The sequence below is a fragment of the Rhincodon typus genome, chromosome 33 (assembly GCF_021869965.1).
Source record: "Rhincodon typus isolate 14 chromosome 33, sRhiTyp1.1, whole genome shotgun sequence".
Lineage (NCBI taxonomy): Eukaryota > Metazoa > Chordata > Chondrichthyes > Orectolobiformes > Rhincodontidae > Rhincodon > Rhincodon typus.
In genome coordinates, this window is record NC_063364.1 from 15562521 (window position 1) to 15579850 (window position 17330).

Genomic DNA, 17330 nt, shown 5'->3' on the forward strand with positions numbered 1-17330 from the left:
CCGTCCTCCCTGGACTGACCTATCTCCTCCCTACCTCCCCACCTACAGTCACCTTTACCGGCTCCATCCCCACCTCTTTGACCGGTCTGTCTCCTCTCCACCACCTATCTTCTCCTCTATCCACTTTTTATCCGCCTCCCCCTTTCTCCCTATTTATTTCAGAACCCCCTTCCCCTCCCCCATTTCTGAAGAAGGGTCTAGGCCCGAAACGTCAGCATTCCTGCTCCTCTGATGCTGCTTGGCCTGCTGTGTTCATCCAGGTCTACACCTTGTTGTCTCGGATTCTCCAGCATTTGCAGTTCCTACTATCTCTCTCCAACTCAGAAGAAATTTGTTGCACCGACTAATTTTCCAAGATTTTAATTTGTTTATTCTAATTTGGATTGAAACTGTTCCTTAAAAATTTACGACATCCCTGAATGATCTGGTCATAGAAAAAACATTTAATAATCTGTGTCACTTTTAATCAACTACAATATAAAATGCAGAGTGCATTTCAGAAAACTGCACCTTCAGGACCTGATAGTATGGAGATTTACTGTGTCATCAAAACACAAACATACAATCGCTCCACTCAATTCCAAAACTGCATTACTATGAGAGATAGGATTAAATACAGGGAGTGAACTTCCCACGGCTCATAAATCCAAAGTTTCTAACTAAATACTGAAATGAAAATTAAGCAAACAAGTCGTAAGGCACCCAATTCAGACTAGCACAGATGAGAATTCAAACTGCAGTAGTGCACAGCTGGCTCAACATCCAAGGACAGAGAGAGTTCGGGTCAAGGTGATTAAAATATGTTGTTTTTTCCCCCTCCTGTTATTAAATTTCTGGTTATTTTAATTTAAATACAGATTTAATGGAATTATAAAATGATAAACAATTAAATAAAGTCTTGAGTTTGAATAACATTCTACTTTAGAAATATGGTGCAAGAGTTATATTTGGGTTGTTAATTTAAGCAGGAATATATTTCAGTACCTTATATTATTCTTAAGGATCTTTAGACAGCTGTAGCATTTGAAAGTTGTATTGGTCTTCTGATCTTGTTGATTTAGGTGGGCATTGCCATCATCTTTTCCATAGTAAAAGTCATTGACCAACATAATAAGTTTCCCTTTATCAATCTCCAACACTTTGTTTGCCGGTTGTTCGGATGATTGCACAGAACAATAGCTGGACACCAGATCTGGACAACAGAACTCAACAGGTACAAACAAATTGTGTTATCTATTTTCTGAGCTTTCAAAATAAATAATTTTAATATGATCACAACGGCTGTGCATAACGCAAGTTAAAACAAACATATGCCACTGGGAAAAATGTTGGTTAATAAAAGGTACACAACCATAATTATGACTTATTTGAAAATGCTGCTTTATAAAATTGCAATTTTAAGTTAATACTCAAATAATTACATGCACAATCTACAGCACACTCCACTTTCTTTGCTGAATAAATAATCAAAATACTTACAACCATATGCTGCCGCAAAGAATCCAGGACATTGAAGTGAATGTTGCACTTTGGACAAGCCCTTGGGACTGGTACACCATTTTTAATATTACTTTGCGGTCCTGGAAACATAATTTCATTTCATTTTAAATAAGTAATTCAACAGATCAGTGGAACTACATTCTCATTACAAGGGTCTCCGTGGAATCTGCATTAACTACGCTTTCTCAATTTATTGGTGTAATAAATGTTAGAAAAGAGAAAAAAAAAATGCAGAAACCTTTCCAAGTAGGCTCGCTTTGTCATTTCTCTGACTAAATCAAAACCTGGGTCATCCAACACAGGTCTGAATCCTTGCTGGAGGGGTGGCAATTCATTACAATGGAAGAAAACAGCTAGAGATTAGAACATAAGAACTAGGAGCAGGAGTAGGCCATCTGGCCCCTCAAGCCTGTCCCACCATTTAATAAGATCATGGCTGATCTTTTTGAGACTCAGCTCCACTTACCTGCCCACTCACCATAACCCTTAATTCCTTTACTGTTCAAAAATTTATCTAACCTTGCCTTAAAAACATTCAGCGAGGTAGCTTCAACACCTTCACTGGGCAGGGAATTCCACAGATTCACAACCCTTTGGGTGAAGAAGTTCCTCCTGACCTCAGTCCTACATCTGCTTCCCCTTATTTTGAGACGATGCCCTCTAGTCCTAGTTTCACCTGCTAGCGGAAACAACCTCCCTGCCTCCACCTTATCTATTCCCTTCATAATCTTATATGTTTCCGTAAGATCTCCCCTCATTCTTCTGAATTCCAACGAGTATAATCCCAGTCTACTCAGTCTCTCCTCATAATCCAACCCTCTCAACTCTGGAATCAACCGAGTGAATCTCCTCCGCACCCCCTCCAGTGCTAGTATATCTGTTCTCAAGTAAGGAGACCAAAACTGCACACAGTACTCCAGGTGTGGCCTCACTAGGATCCTATATAGCTGCAGCATAGCATCCTTGTTTTTAAACTCCATCCCTCTAGCACTGGCAGACATAATTCCATTTGCCTTTTTAATTACCTGCTGCACCTGCAATCCTACTTTTAGCGATTCATGCACAAGGACACCCAAGTCCCTCTGCACAGCAGCGTGCTGCAATTTTTTACCATTTAAAACATAGTCCATTTTGCTGTTATTCCTAGCAAAATGGATGACCCCACACTTATTAACATTGTACTCCATCTGCCAGACCTCTGCCCACTCACCGAGACGATCTATATCCCTCTGCAGACTTTCAGTATCTTCTGCACACTTGGCTCTACCACTCACCTGAGGGTCATCTGCAAATTTTGACACACCACATTTAGTCCCCAACTCCAAATCATCTATGTAAATTGTAAACAATTGCGGTCCCAACACTGATCCCTGAGGCACACCACTAGCCACTGACCGCCAACCAGAAAAACACCCATTTACCCCTACTCTTTGCTTTCTACTGGTCAACCAATCCTCTATCCATGCCAATACATTACCTGTAATACCGTGCAATTTTATCTTATGTAGCAGCCTTTGGTGTGGCACCTTGTCAAATGCCCTCTGGAAATCCAGATACACCACATCCACAGGTTCCCCATTGTCCACCATTCCCCACCCATTCTCAATAGAAGTGCAGTAATCCATTTAAATTTATAAAGCAGCTGTTGTTGTCCCTCATATTTTCTTGTCATTTAATTTTGAAGGACTTGGCAAAGGCACGGTAGTCACTGTAGCGATTGTAACAAGGCCAGCCAGGTGGACCTCAAAGAATATTGAGGCTGTTAATTTGGTCATATCAGAGAGCCCTGGCTGACAGATATAAACAGGAATGTGAGAGGTTCTGTTCACTCAGAGCTGGATCAGTATCAAGGACTCTCCATGTATAAATAAACAGTGACTTGGTGATCGGATACTAGCCTTTGTGAAGTTATTACTGGCAACGACAGAAAAGCATGCTCCTGAAGAAATTCACTTGCAACAGTCATCTTTGAGTTAGGATAAGCATTTCTGGCATCACACCATTGTTTGCGAAGCTTGACTTGTGCGATTCTGCCATCAAAGACTGGGCCCAGTTTGTGGAAAGATTGTGTTTTTTTTTCCCCCAGGCAAATGACAATGGGCAGATGAAAAGCAACGAGTAATTCTCCTGACTGCTTGTGGACCCTGCCACTTTTTTGGTTATTAGCATAGAGGATTTTTATGCAAAGCTGGCAGGGAGACTGTCCTTCACGAAGCTGGACGTGAGCCATGCATACTTGCAATTGCGGTCATATATGAAATCCCAGAAGTATGCTATAATTAATACCCATAACGGTTTGGAGCAATATACGAGAATGCCACTTGAAGTACCATCAGACAGTGCAATTTTTGAGTGGACAACAGAGAACATTTTACAAGGTTTACCCCAGGCTAACAACAGGGAAGACCAATAAGGAGCACCTGTAGAACTCGGACATCGTCCTTCCACCTTTCTCTCAAGCAGGCCTTAGAACAGAAAAATATATGTTCCAGGCACACACCACTTATTGGGCTACAGAACCAACAAGACCAGGTTACACCCATTGGAAAATAAAAGGGAGGGCGATCAAAGGTGCCCCAGTTCCCACGTCTGTCATAGAGCTTAGGTCTTTCCTTGGGCTGTTGGATTATCATAGAAAGGTCGTACATAACCTGGCCTCCATCCTGACACCTTTGCATCAACTCTAAAAGAGGTTTAGCCTTGGAAATGGTCACACAGCCAAGCCATAGCTTTCAGGGAAGTGATGAAACGGTTATCATCCTCTACGGTGCTGCTGCACTACGATCCCAAGCAAGATTTGGCACTGACATGCTATGCCTCCCTGTATGGCATCAGGGTAGTATTAGCTAATTGGTGCCCCCGTATGTGGAGACAGGAAATTCCACCAATAACTTTATGCACGTAAATTTGTAATAAAAACGGACCACAAGCCCCTTCTAGGTTTACTTAAAGAGAACAAGGCAATGCCACCCATAGCTTCAGGCCGAATTCTGTGGTGGGCTCTAATTCTAAATGCATGTAATTACAACTTGGAACACCATCCCGAAGGCGAAACAGCAAATGCAGATGCACCGTGCTGCGTCCTGCTGGCAGATACACTACCAGTGGTACCATCACTAGAAGAGTCCATAATAGTTTTAAATTTCCTGGACACACTTCCAGTCATAGCTGACAATATCAGATTTGGACGCAGAAAGATCGTGCCCTGGCAAAACAAACAGCTAGTGGCCATGGGGGAAACCAAAGGGCTGTCACAACCAGAGTTGAAACCCTTTTCTGGACCCGGAGACCAGATCACAGCAGAGGATGGCATATTGATATGGGGAGCAAGAGTGACTGTCCTTAGCAAAGATCGCCGCCAGATACTGGCTTAACTCTACTAGGGTCATCCAGGGGTTTCCAAAATGAAAATGTTGGTGAGAAGTTACGTATGGTGGCCAAGATTTGCTGCTGACACAGCCACATTGGTGGGGCAGGGCCGAGAGTGCCAACAAGGATAAAAATCACTGCCATCAGCTCCCTCACATTCGTGGGAATGGTCAGCTAAACCCTGGTCTTGGTTATACATCGACCATGCACATCCTTTCACAGGCTCAGCCTACAGCTTTGCTAGACACCATTTTGTACCAGTTCCTATTACTTATCGGACCATCCTTCATGCAACTACAGGGATAGCTCCAGCAGAGTTACTAATGGGAGAAGAGGGGAGAAATGGTATCATAGAGCTATACATCATGCAAACAGACCCTTCAGTCCAACTCATCCATGCCGACCAGATATCCTAAATTAACCTAGTCCCATTTGCCAGCATTTGGCCCATATCCCTCCAAACCCTTCCTATTCATTTACCCATCTAGATGCCTTTTAAATGTTGTTATTGTACCCACCTCCACCACTTCTTCTGACAGCTGATTCTGTACACACTGCACCCTTTGCATGAAAAAGTTGCCCCTTTGGTCCCTTTCCTCTCTCACCTTAAATCTATACCCTGTAGGTTTGCACTCCCCTACCCTGGGGGAAAAGGTCTTGGTTATTCATCTATCCATGCCCCTCATGATTTTATAAAGTTACCCCTCAGCCTCCAGTGCTCCAGGATAAATAGCCCCAGCCTATTCAGCCTCTCCCTATAGCTCAAACTCTCCAACCCTGGCAACATCCTTGTAAATCTTTTCCAAACCCTTTCAACTTTCACAGCATTCTTCCTTCAGCAGGGAGACCAGAACTAACGCAGCATTCCAAAACTGGCCCAACAAATGTCCTGTACAGCCACAACATGACCTCCCAACTCCTATACTCAATGCATGCCAATGCCAGACACAGACTCCGCTAAGCGAGACACAGTTTACTTCACAGGGACAAAGTTTGGTGTAGGAACCACTGGAAAAGCCCTATTTGACTAAGGGGCATGGCTGATACAGTCAGGTCCAGTGACCGTGTATATAAAGTTCGGGTCAGTGCAACGGTCCTGAACAAGCTCATGGGTCACATGAGAGCTGCAAACTCGCAAACGGTGCGGGAACAAAACGTGCCCAGCTCCTCAACCGTCTCTCTAACTGTTTGGAACCAGCGAGTTCTCCCTCTCTGTCAAGCATTGAAGATACCTCGGAACCAAGAAATCAGTAGCTGCAAATGGTGCCCACTGAATACCACTGTATACCACTGTATTTGTTGCCCACAACTTGGTCTGCTCTACACTGAGGAGATGAAACACAGACTGGACAACCGCTTTAAGGAACACCTACGTCGGTCCACAAAAATGACCCTAAGCTTCCTGTTGCTTACCACTTCAACGCACCACGTTCCTTGGCCACAATCAATCTCAGGCTTGCTGCAGCACTCCAACGAAGTTCAGCGCAAGCTGGAAGATCAGCATCTCATTTTCCACTCAGAGACCCTGCAGCCTTCTCGACTTAGTATCGAGTCCAAACACTGTACAGCCTGAGTACTTCTCAGTCCTTACTCCAAACATTACGCCTGGCCTCATCATCATATGGGCTGCTACCACAACCAACCAATTTCAGCTAGCAATGGTCAGCAGCAGCTGTTGATTCTCCCAAAGGCTGACCTTTAACCATTCATTTGTCTCCCGATTCTTGTTCTCTTCCTCACTCCCTGGGGTCCATCTTAACCTATTGTTTACTCCTCCCCTTCAGCTCTTCAGCACAGATACCAACATTTTCCGAACTACAATCAGTTTTGAAGAAGGGTCAATGGACCTGGAACATGAACTCTGCTTTCTCTCCACAGATGCTGCCAGACCTACTGAGTTTTTCCAGCAATTTCCATTAGTGTTTTCGATATCCAGCATCCACAGTTCTTTGGTTGTTTTGCACAGCTGTTCTTTGTTTATAACATTGTTTTTCATCCCCTCAGTGAATTTTTAATATTTACTCAAGATAACTGAAGTATCTTTCATTATTTGTTTACTTCTGTTCTTGCCAAAATCTTAACTTTTCTCTCATAGCTTTTTATGTAAATGTACAAGATGGCCTCAATCTGAAGTTCCAGGGCAATTATAGCTTTTGCGGAAAACATCACTGGCTTAGTACTGCACTGAAAGTTTGGCTTTTTAAGCAAAGGCTGAATTCATTAATGTGAAATTATGTTAGTCATATAACTGAAAGAAGTGTCTCTCAAGTTCAAAGATGAATGATCATTAGTATCCATACAGTCTACAATTTCCAACAAATGCTTTGCACAAAGTTTTGTTTCAATGTTAATTGCTCAATTTAATGAAAATAGTACCTTTTGACGCACTGTTAAATGAGGACACCACTACAGAACAAGTGGTTGAAGATGGTGACAAGATTGACGGACTGCTCCCAGATCCAGCTTCAATGCATTTTGATTTCTTTGAAGTAATATTGTTTGTCTCACAGATTGCTGGACGCTTGTTACTGACATTCGTGCTCTGGGCTGCATTTGCTGAAATGAAGAAAATAAATTTGGTTCATTGTAGCAGTTAAAAAATATACTCAAGTGTCAAATTCATGGAGTCGAATGAAAAACATTCCTTAACATCACCATCCTATTTTAATACCATTAATGAGGTGCAGGTAATAACCTGACTAAAAGGTTCCAGTAGACTCCTCATTTAGATTTAATAAGTTTTATTATTTAGCAGTTCAGATATTGTGTTTTAAAATTATTTGTTGGATTTTGCAGGCATGAAGAGGAGAAGAAAAGAAATCACCAGATATTTCCTTAAGTACTTAGAGAATTAAAATGCTTAAATAATTTCTTGCCAAACTGAAATATTTACATGCAAGATATATGAAAATATTTCACGCTTGGTCTCCCAAATGGAGAACATCAACTTAAAATAACTGATCTGCTGAGAGTGGTTAAACTGACAGGAGCTACCTCCAATTGCTGATTTACACCTGACATTTTGGATTGCTTGCCAACTACAGTAAAGTCCAATTTAACTAACATAAATGCCTCCACTCTCATCACCAGCAATTTTTCAGATAAAGGGCCTCCCTACTCAAGCTGTTATACTGGCATTTCTTTGATGAAAATGGACATGGCACAAATATGCTTTGAGCAACAAGAAAAGGATGCAGTGAATCTAAACAAGGTGTCATGATAGCAACCTGATCCTAATCATCTGCAAAATAATATGATCAATAATGTCAGATAACGGCACCTAGTCAACAATAATTTGTTTGTGAACACAAAGCTTTGATTTGGAAAGCCACAATGCCAAACTTCATTACAGCTTTGATCCAGAAACAGAGCAAAACATGATCAGAAGAGAGTGCAAGAAACAAAACGGAGACCAGGGGTTGAGAAGGAAACCAGCCAGTGGCAGGAAACACACCTGATACACAGGAAGATGGTCACACTCATAAGAAGCTAATAATCATAACATCAGATGTTCTCAGCCTAATCATTCATAACTGCTTAATCATAAGATGGCAACTAGGGCAGTCTGAAGGAATTTCTGAACTACCCTTTCACAGAAAAGATTCGGGAAAATAAGATACTTAAGTTTGAAAGCAAATTTTCCACATCAGTTTAAAGAAAAAATGGCATAGAGATGATTGCCTCAAAACGTAAATTCCACAGAAAAACATTTCAAAAACATTACACGTTAGCCTGTTAATTTTCAATAAATACCCACAAAAAATTTGTTAGACAGGTCCACGCCCTGACTGTCAAGCATGTTGGTTAGGTCCTCGACTTTGGATGTGAACACAGAAATAAAAGAATAGACAAAAATAGGAAGCCAGGCCCAGTAAATGCACTGAAGGTTTTATTAATATTTTAAAATAGAAACCTAGGGAGGACAAAAGCAGAAAGTGTTAGAAAATCTCAAAGTCTGGCAGCATCTGTGGACAGAAATTAGAGTTAATGTTTAGGGTCGAGTGACTTCTTCAGCAGAGTAATTAAGAGTTAAAACCTTAAATGACAGTGTAGCTGTCTATGCCTTTCCGAGAGATAGGGTCAGGTGCAGGGCTGCACTATAATGAGGATCTTGCAAATACAGATCTACATTTTTATTGCCAGGCAATTGCACCAGTCTGCAAGAAATGGTTCCTGCCATCTTCACAGGTGGAACCAATGAGGACTCGTTGCCTTCCTTCATGACTTTGCTGAAAACAGACCTAATTTCACAAGTGTCCTTCTTAGGAAGTATGCATCATCATGGCAAGTCTTGCATTCATTTATTGTTGCAAAACCATTGGGTTTGTTGTTCCAGCTCACTTTAGGAAAATAAGCTACTGCATACATTAATTTACTTATTCTTGGCAAATAACACTTCTCTTTAAAACTTGATCCACATCTTTTGTTTGCAATTCTGCTGCTTTTCAATCTTTCGGCAGTGATAATAGCAGCGAGAATGTTATTTATTTAACAATAGTTCACCAAGACTTCAAACAGAATTATGACATAGACAGGCCATTTGGCCCATCATACCCAATCTCCTGCCTTTCTCCCACATCGTTGCACCATTTCTATCCAAGTAATCATCCAATGCACCGTTGAATGCCTAAACTGAATGTGCCTCCACCACATTTCCATGCAGTGCATTCCATATCCTGACTCTTATATGTGAAAAAAAGTTTCTTCTCACATTGCCCTTGCTTCAGTTGGACGTAAAATCTATAAAATTGACTTAAAATCTATCCCCTCTTGTTCTTTTTTCCTTAAAAGAGCAGAAATAGTTTCTGCCCATCAACTCTATCCAACGTGCTCATAATTTTGAAAAACTCCATCAAATCTCCTTTCAATTGCCTTCTCTTTCTAGGAACAGTCTTTTTCAATCTATTCCCAGAACTAAAAGTTTCTAATTTCTGGAACTATTCTTGTAAATTGCTTCTGTACTCTGTTCACATCTTTCCCCGCAAGTAGCGCCCACAATGGCACATGATACTCCAGGTGAGGTCTAACAAGTGTCTTATGTAAGTTCAACATCACCTCCCTACTCTTGTACTCTCTGCCCTAATAATAAAGCCAAGATGGCTGTATGCTTTATTAAATGCACTCTCCACCTGTCCTGCCACCTTCAAATCATCTCTGCTCATGTACATGCAGGTCTTTTTGTTCCTACACCCACTTTAGAATTGTGCCCCCTACTTTATATGGTCTTTCAAAAGTTCTTTCCATCACCAAAGTGCATCACTTCATACTTCTCTGCATTGAAACTGATCAGCCACCTACTTGTCCACTCCTCCAACTTAGGTCAGAAACAGAAAGAACAAAATCCACAAAACTTATGTGGAATATCTTTGTGTTACAATGCTATTAACAAGAACTTAAAATTTGAGTTTTCAATTCAGTGACTTTGAACATTAGGTTTCTCCAATGTTATTTAGAGATCATGCTGCACACAGGAAACTGCACGCACCATATTCTTGCTCAATTTTCAACATGAAATGAACTTCCTCTCTGCTTGACTGGAGAGGAACACAAGCAGAACTGACAAAAGATTAAACCTTGAAATGTGTCTTTATCAATTAGAGAATCAATTTCACAAATGACGTCAGGAGCCTCCTTGTCTTCACCACTCACACTTTTGACTGATCCACATTTGGATCAATTTGATTGTGCTCCAGTTTCTGCCCTGCACAAAATTTGCAAATTGTTCACCCTCTGGTGACCTTCAGTCCAGGAAATTGGTTTTAGCATTCTCCTTTTACGAATTCTAATTCTTCTGTGGCATTGTCATCAACTTCCCAACTTTACATTCTGTTCTTTGGATAATGAAATTCTGTTCCTCTTACCGTCATTCAGATGCCAGTGTTTCAGTCACCGCAATCCAAATCACTCTTCAGTTTCTTTTGTTTTATCTTGCCACTTCCATCCCTGCCTTCAGAAACGGCTAACAGATTTCTTTCAAATCATGTCTTGTTTGTCTCCTCCCTTCAATTCCCTGGTGTCCCAGCACACCTAGATCTCCTCCATGCAAAATGCACATGGCTGAGAGTTTTGAAAACTAGGCAAAGAATATATTTCTCAACATGATAGATTGAGCTCCAAGCGTTCACACTGAGAAAAAAAAAGTATTTCCTTTCAAAATAATTTAGTAGAGAGTCAGTATCAAGACATTAGACTAGAAACTGTCAACAAATTTGAAATTTGCAAACTCATGTGGTTTGATTTTGCAACTTGGCAGAAGAAGAATAGTTAGAGTTGAAACCAATAATTAAAAATAATTACACAAAGATTGAAGAAATAGAAATCTCAAGTGTGCAATGCATGGAAATAGATTCTGATCCCTTAATGAGACTCCATAACCGTGCACTGCATGCAGAAATGGAAATAACCAATCAATTTCACCAGAACCATGGGATGCAAGACCACAAGATATAACGGTGAGGCTTTCCAATGCACTAACTGAATCATACTTAGAATAACCTGTTAAGTTTGGGTCACTTTGGGTATAAGTTAAATGTACACCCCTGGAAAAGGTACACACTGATCCTATATAATCCTATATAATCAATGAAAAATACTTGGAAGTTTATGCTTTATAGTAGTGGTATCTTCTTAAGCACTAGATCACATTTTGAATCTAAGTACAATCCAGGAACTACCTGCAAGAAGTTACAGAATAGAGAGGTTATTTTCAGTGCTACATAAATCTGAATTAGGCATATATAATTATTCATTTTGTGACAGTGTGATGTCTATGACTGCACATTATCTGCCAATGCCTTGAAGCTTGCGCTGTAGTTTGAGACTACTACTCTTTACACAGTGCAATACATGGACTTGATTAGCTTCATTTGGGAGAATGTTGTCTCACAACATTACTTTGGAGCTTTAGAGCACAGGATTGAAGAAATAGATATTTTTCCTCTGTTCAAGTCCCCAAAAACAGCTGCCCTTTGGACTTTCAGTTCAATGTACTTTTGTATTGTGATTATCTCTATAACAACGCTGCTGTTTTGTAAACCAAACACCAAATGGAATTTGGTAGTCAACCTATAATGTCTACTTGAATAAGTAGATTTGAGACAAACCTGATTTGTTTCATCACATAAAATTCTAGAAATTGCTTGCTGAATTCCTCAGCTAAATTCCTCAGGCATGCAGAAAGGTTTTCTGTGTGGAACTTCTTTTAAATCCTTCTCTTTTTTTTTTCTCGCATCTTCAGACTTGAAGTGTTATAGCATTTTATATTTTAATTAGGAGGTACACAGGCTTGATTTCAATTTGAATGCATTCCCAGCTCAGTATGTGTGTTTAGTCTCTGTCCTATCCCTTCAGCTCACAGTTCAGCTCATTCAGTTTTAACATCATCCAGAAGGGCTTTGAACTCAAGCAACCACAAGTTGTCTAACAGTTCATCACACACTTCATTCCTGGATTAAAGAAAAGTGACAATTTCAGGGATTAGATCTAAAAATTTTTGCAGGATTTTCCTTTGACTTACCAACACCTCACATCAGCATGGAGGATTAGTACAAGGTAGGCTGCATCGTGTTCGTTGAGTAAGGATTTAAACATGCAACGCTGGAGGGCTCTTGTTCAAACTGAGTTTACAATTTTAATAACTTTCATTACATGAGACAAGAACATAACTTTACTTGCTAACGTATGCTGGTGAATTACACAGTATCAACAGAAGAAGGAAAAATTAGGATCATTTCTGCAAAATGCAATAAAGCCTGCAGTTGAGCCAAGCATGCGTGGTACACCACCACTTGTGATAGAAACAAGTTTCTTGATTGGAATGTTATTCTCAAGTAACAGGTAGATATCATCACCTTTTGATCTCTCTTTCATGGGAGAGAAGGCCCTCTTTAGTTATATCCTTAAAAGCAATGTGCACAAAAGCAATCAGCTGGGCTGTGATGGTCATGTTGATCAAATCATCTAACCACACAGGGAGAAGTATTCACAGACCTTCAAGTCCTGCTGTAGTTGTTGCAAGATGTCTTTGGAGAAAGATTCCACTCTTCTTGCTCTTGTGAAAGCACCAAGTGACATGCTCTGGATTGCCGTTATTATTTCTTTGTTCTTAAACTCTTTTGGAAAAAAAAGAATCAGCAAGCCACTGTAATTGCTTCTTTAATTACTTTGCCATCTGTGAATGAATTTCTCATGTTTATCACAAGATGGAAAAGGCAAAATGATGCTTTCAAGCAGGCCTTCCCTTTTGCTGCTGGCTGAGAAGTATTGAACTTTCAAAACAGCCTTCAGTTCGTCAACTTCCTTTGCTCAAAGCATGCTACTCAGGGAAGACTATCTTTGAATTTACTGAGTATTGCTGTGTGGTGTCCTTCCAAATTCCCTTTTGTTTATTTACAAACTTTGGTGATAAAAACGGCAAATGCTCTCAACTTTTCAGAACATAAATTCATTTTCTCACTCCACATAGAAGTTTTATATTTCTGGTTTCTCTTTAAGATGGTCCAGTTTCAACACTCATCATCATTGCTCAACCCTGTAGTTCATTACATCACTCTGATTGAGCTCAGGAGGCATCTGGATCTGTGCCAGCAAATTGTTGCCTGCTTTCAAGTGTGCAAACATGGGAGATCAGTTCTGTGGCTGCAATTTTTTTCTCCCCTGCTCTTCGGTCAGCTTGCATTGCTCAAATATTGAATGTAGGGCAGCATTTACCATAATTTTACTTCATCCTACACAGACCTATTGGATAAACAGTTGAAGGAAAGAAAAACTGCAGATCTACAGAGAGTGGGCAGAGAAGTGGATTAGCTGAGCTGCAGTTGCAGAGAATCCACAAAGACATGAAGAGGTGAATAGCCTCGTGTTCCTATGACTTCAACATTTTGAGAATATAGAAGGCATGGTTCCTAAAATTGGTGGTCTAGTGGGCAGTGAAGGTTATCTAAGATTACAAGGAGACCTTGATAAATTGGGTCAATGGACTGAAGAGTGGCAAATGATGTTTAATTTGTTTAAATGCGAGGGATTGGTAAAACAAACATGGGCAGGACTTATACAATTAAAAGTACGCCCTTGCATTGTGTTGTAGAACAGAGAAACCTAGGGGTCCAGTTCATAATTCATTAAAACTTGTGTCACAAACAGACAGGGTGGTTAAGGCGGCATTCAGCACTCTTGCCTTCATTGTTCAGACCTTTTGAGTACAGGAGTTGGGACATTATGTTGCAGTTGTACAGGACATTTGGTGAAGCCTCTTCTGGAGTACTGTGTCCAATTCTGAATACCCTGTTAAAAGAGGGATATTATTAAGCTGAAAAGAGTTCAGAGGAGATTTTCTGGGATGGTGCCAGGAATGGAGGGTTTGAGGTTACAGGGAAAGGCTGGATAGGCTGAGACTTCTTTCACTAGAGCATAGAGGGTGGAGGTGTGTCCTTATTGAGACTTATAAAATCATGAGGGGTACAGATAAGAGTGGCAGGTGTCGTTTTCAAGACTAGGGAGCATACTTTTAAGGTGAGGTGAGAAATAAATAAAAAAGACATGAGGGGCTATTCTTCTACACAGAGAGTGGTTCAATATGTGGAATGAACTTCCATGGACAGTGGTGGATGCAGGTATAGTTATAACATTTAAAAGACATTTAGACAAGTACATGAATAAGAAACATTTGGAGGGATATAGGCCAAGCACAGGCAAGTGGGACTGGTTTAGTTTGGGATTATGGTCCACATGGACTAGTTGGACCGAAATGTCCTTTTCCGTGCTGTATAACTCTGACTCTTGTCTTGGCTTCACACATAGTTCCTAATATATTTTTCATTCATTTGTTTGCATTACCACCACAAAACCTACTTTACCTTACATTGATAGTCCATCTAGATCAAAAGCTGGCAAAAGAAAGAGCTTTTCTCTAGCTGTGTGGCTTCCGCGTGCAAAAGTCACTCAACTGCAGGATGATCAATGTACACATGGTGACATGAACTGTTAGATGTGTACAGTGAGGGAATGGAGACAGGAGAGGAGACCAACTGTCAGAGACTCTGCAACCGACTGATCAATTGACCACTACGTGTTGGAGATTTCCAACCAACTCAAAATAGGTCATGGAAAGTGTTGGTTATGGTTGTATCATTCATTTTGGTAAATACAGTAATCCAGAAGGCTGAGGGTAACTTTCCGGAGATCTTCACTGTTATGAGCAGTCATGCAGCTTTTCAATTCAGCCAACTCAATGAAGTACTATTAATTAATATAAAGTAACATAGATAATAGAAAGCAGATTCCAGTAAAGTGACAAAGTACAACTACAAAACAAAGGGAATCACAGTGAAGTGTAAAGTTAAAACAGGAAACTAAAATAACATTTCAAAAGTCAAAGTAAAAAGCATACAAATTAAATCGGTTAAGCAGAGAAACAGGAACTGAACATTGGGGTTGTTCAAGATACGGTTGCTGCATTCCAGAGGGAAAGTAACTTTGAAGGAATGAGCTTTCAATGGGCCAATGGTGCCCAGCTCATTCTAAATGAAAACTCTGGATTTTTAACAGTGTTGCCACAGTAAATGTATGAAATCCTATTATAACCAGGTTTCGTGTATTACAAGCATACTGCAGCATTGAGAAAATAAAAATGAAATGTGTAACATATGTAATTCAATGCCACAGAAGGTGCACCTTGTGATAACCTTATCTATTACATGGATGTGTAGCATAACACCATTTAGTCAGCCCAAATGGTTCATCCTTTAATCAAGGGTGTTCAAGGGTTACGGGGAGAAAGCAGGAGAATGGAGTTGAGAAACTTATCAGTCACGACTGAATGGTGGAGCAGACTCGATTGGCTGAATGGGCTAATTTCTGCTCCTACGTCTTATGGTCTTAATGCTCTTTACAAACCTCCTTCCACTCAATTTCATCTAACTGATAAATGCACAAATTTTCCACTCCTTTCTCCCTCATGCATTTATTTAGCTTTCCTTAAAACACATCTACACTATAGGCCCCAAATTATTCCCTGTGGTTTCAAATTCCATGTTCCAGCAAATTTTAGGGTAGAGGTACCCTCCCAAAGTAGTGCCTGTATGGTATCTAAGGCCCCTACTTTTGGTTACTTCCACAACTAGAAACATCATCTCCACAACTACCGATCATCAGAAAATGTCGCATAAAGATACTTTGAAAATATTAATTGTAGATTTACTGGTTTAAGATGGGGTTTAAAAAAATACAAGTAAAACCGAAAAAAAAAACTGCAGATGCTATAAATCAGAAACAAACACAGAAATTGCTGGGAAAGCTCAGCCGTTCCAAGTCCTGAGGAAGGCTCACTCGACCCAAACGTTAACTCTGATTTCTCTCCACAGATGCTGCTAAACCTGCTCAGCTTTACCAGCAATTTGTTTTTGTTAAAAAATACAAGATGTCCTGGTGTCAATTTAAGCATAACTCCAATTATTTGCATAGTGTGAGTACCTTAGCCAAAATTGAAAACTAGTACTGACTTGTTTAGCTATCTGAAAAGTTTCAGTGCAGTAATTCCCAAACATTTCCCGTGTGACCCCATTTCTGGCCTTTAAAATTGGAGGAGAAAACGCAGTGAGAACTAAAAAGCTAATTTTTTTTTGGGGGGGGGGGTCAAGAATTATTAAAACTGTTCATAATTTGGTCATAGTTCCACAACAGCCACTGCTGCCTCAGACTTAGAGGTCCCAAAATTCCTGACTTCTGCTCCAACGCCACTTTGGCAAAACTTGCCTCGTATGAAGATAACAACTAAAAATAACAACTTTCATTGTTGTAAAAAGCAAGATCCATTGTTTCATAAACATTCTGGTTTTATAATGATATGCAAATATGCAAGTAATAAGTCATGTTGTATTTGGACATTAAAGAGGACAATTTCCTCCACCCGTATACTTCATTAACAAACAAATATCTAGTTGGAATTCTTCAGTCTGAAGATCAATATTTTCCTTGTGTATCATTATGCTGGTCAGTGCAAAAACATTTATGACGTAGAGAAAAATTAGTTCTCAATAATAAATGACTTTCCAGTGATTATCCTATCCAATCATTAGCAGGAATTAATTAAGGTAAGCAATTATTGTTTTTAGCACCAGTCTACTTCCTTTTCAAAAAAAAAATTGCTTCACCTCATTCCAGATAACAATTTTTCTGGAAAAAGCAAGGCTGAGAGCATGCCAAGAACGAGGACAATAAATGACAATACTATTGATATCTGTCACATAAACATATTATTATAAAACAAATTTGGAGTTAAAAGAAATAGAATATTTTACCACTGAAGTTAAATGCAATAATAGTATTATTAATAGAAAAAAACAAAAATGGTGGTTACAACAAAAGCAATTTTGCCCCAATTAGTTGTCAATAGTGTATTACTGAGCATCAGGTATGATCAACACATCTGCTCAAAAAGAAAAAAAAAGGCTACAGGAAATTAT

General features: G+C 39.9%; 1 protein-coding gene across 6 annotated transcripts in view; it reads right to left on the minus strand.

The window, feature by feature from the left end:
- LOC109920956 (zinc finger protein 280D-like) overlaps positions 1-17330 on the minus strand; it is a 108484-nt gene that overhangs the window by 54251 nt on the left and 36903 nt on the right. For all 6 annotated transcript variants that reach the window (XM_048615782.1, XM_048615785.1, XM_048615784.1 and 3 more), the window contains exons 6-8: positions 7246-7425; positions 1480-1580; positions 985-1205 (exon numbers count right to left, since the gene is read on the minus strand). In XM_048615782.1, the coding sequence (XP_048471739.1) occupies positions 985-1205; positions 1480-1580; positions 7246-7425 (502 nt within the window). The remainder of the gene's footprint in view (positions 1-984; positions 1206-1479; positions 1581-7245; positions 7426-17330) is intronic.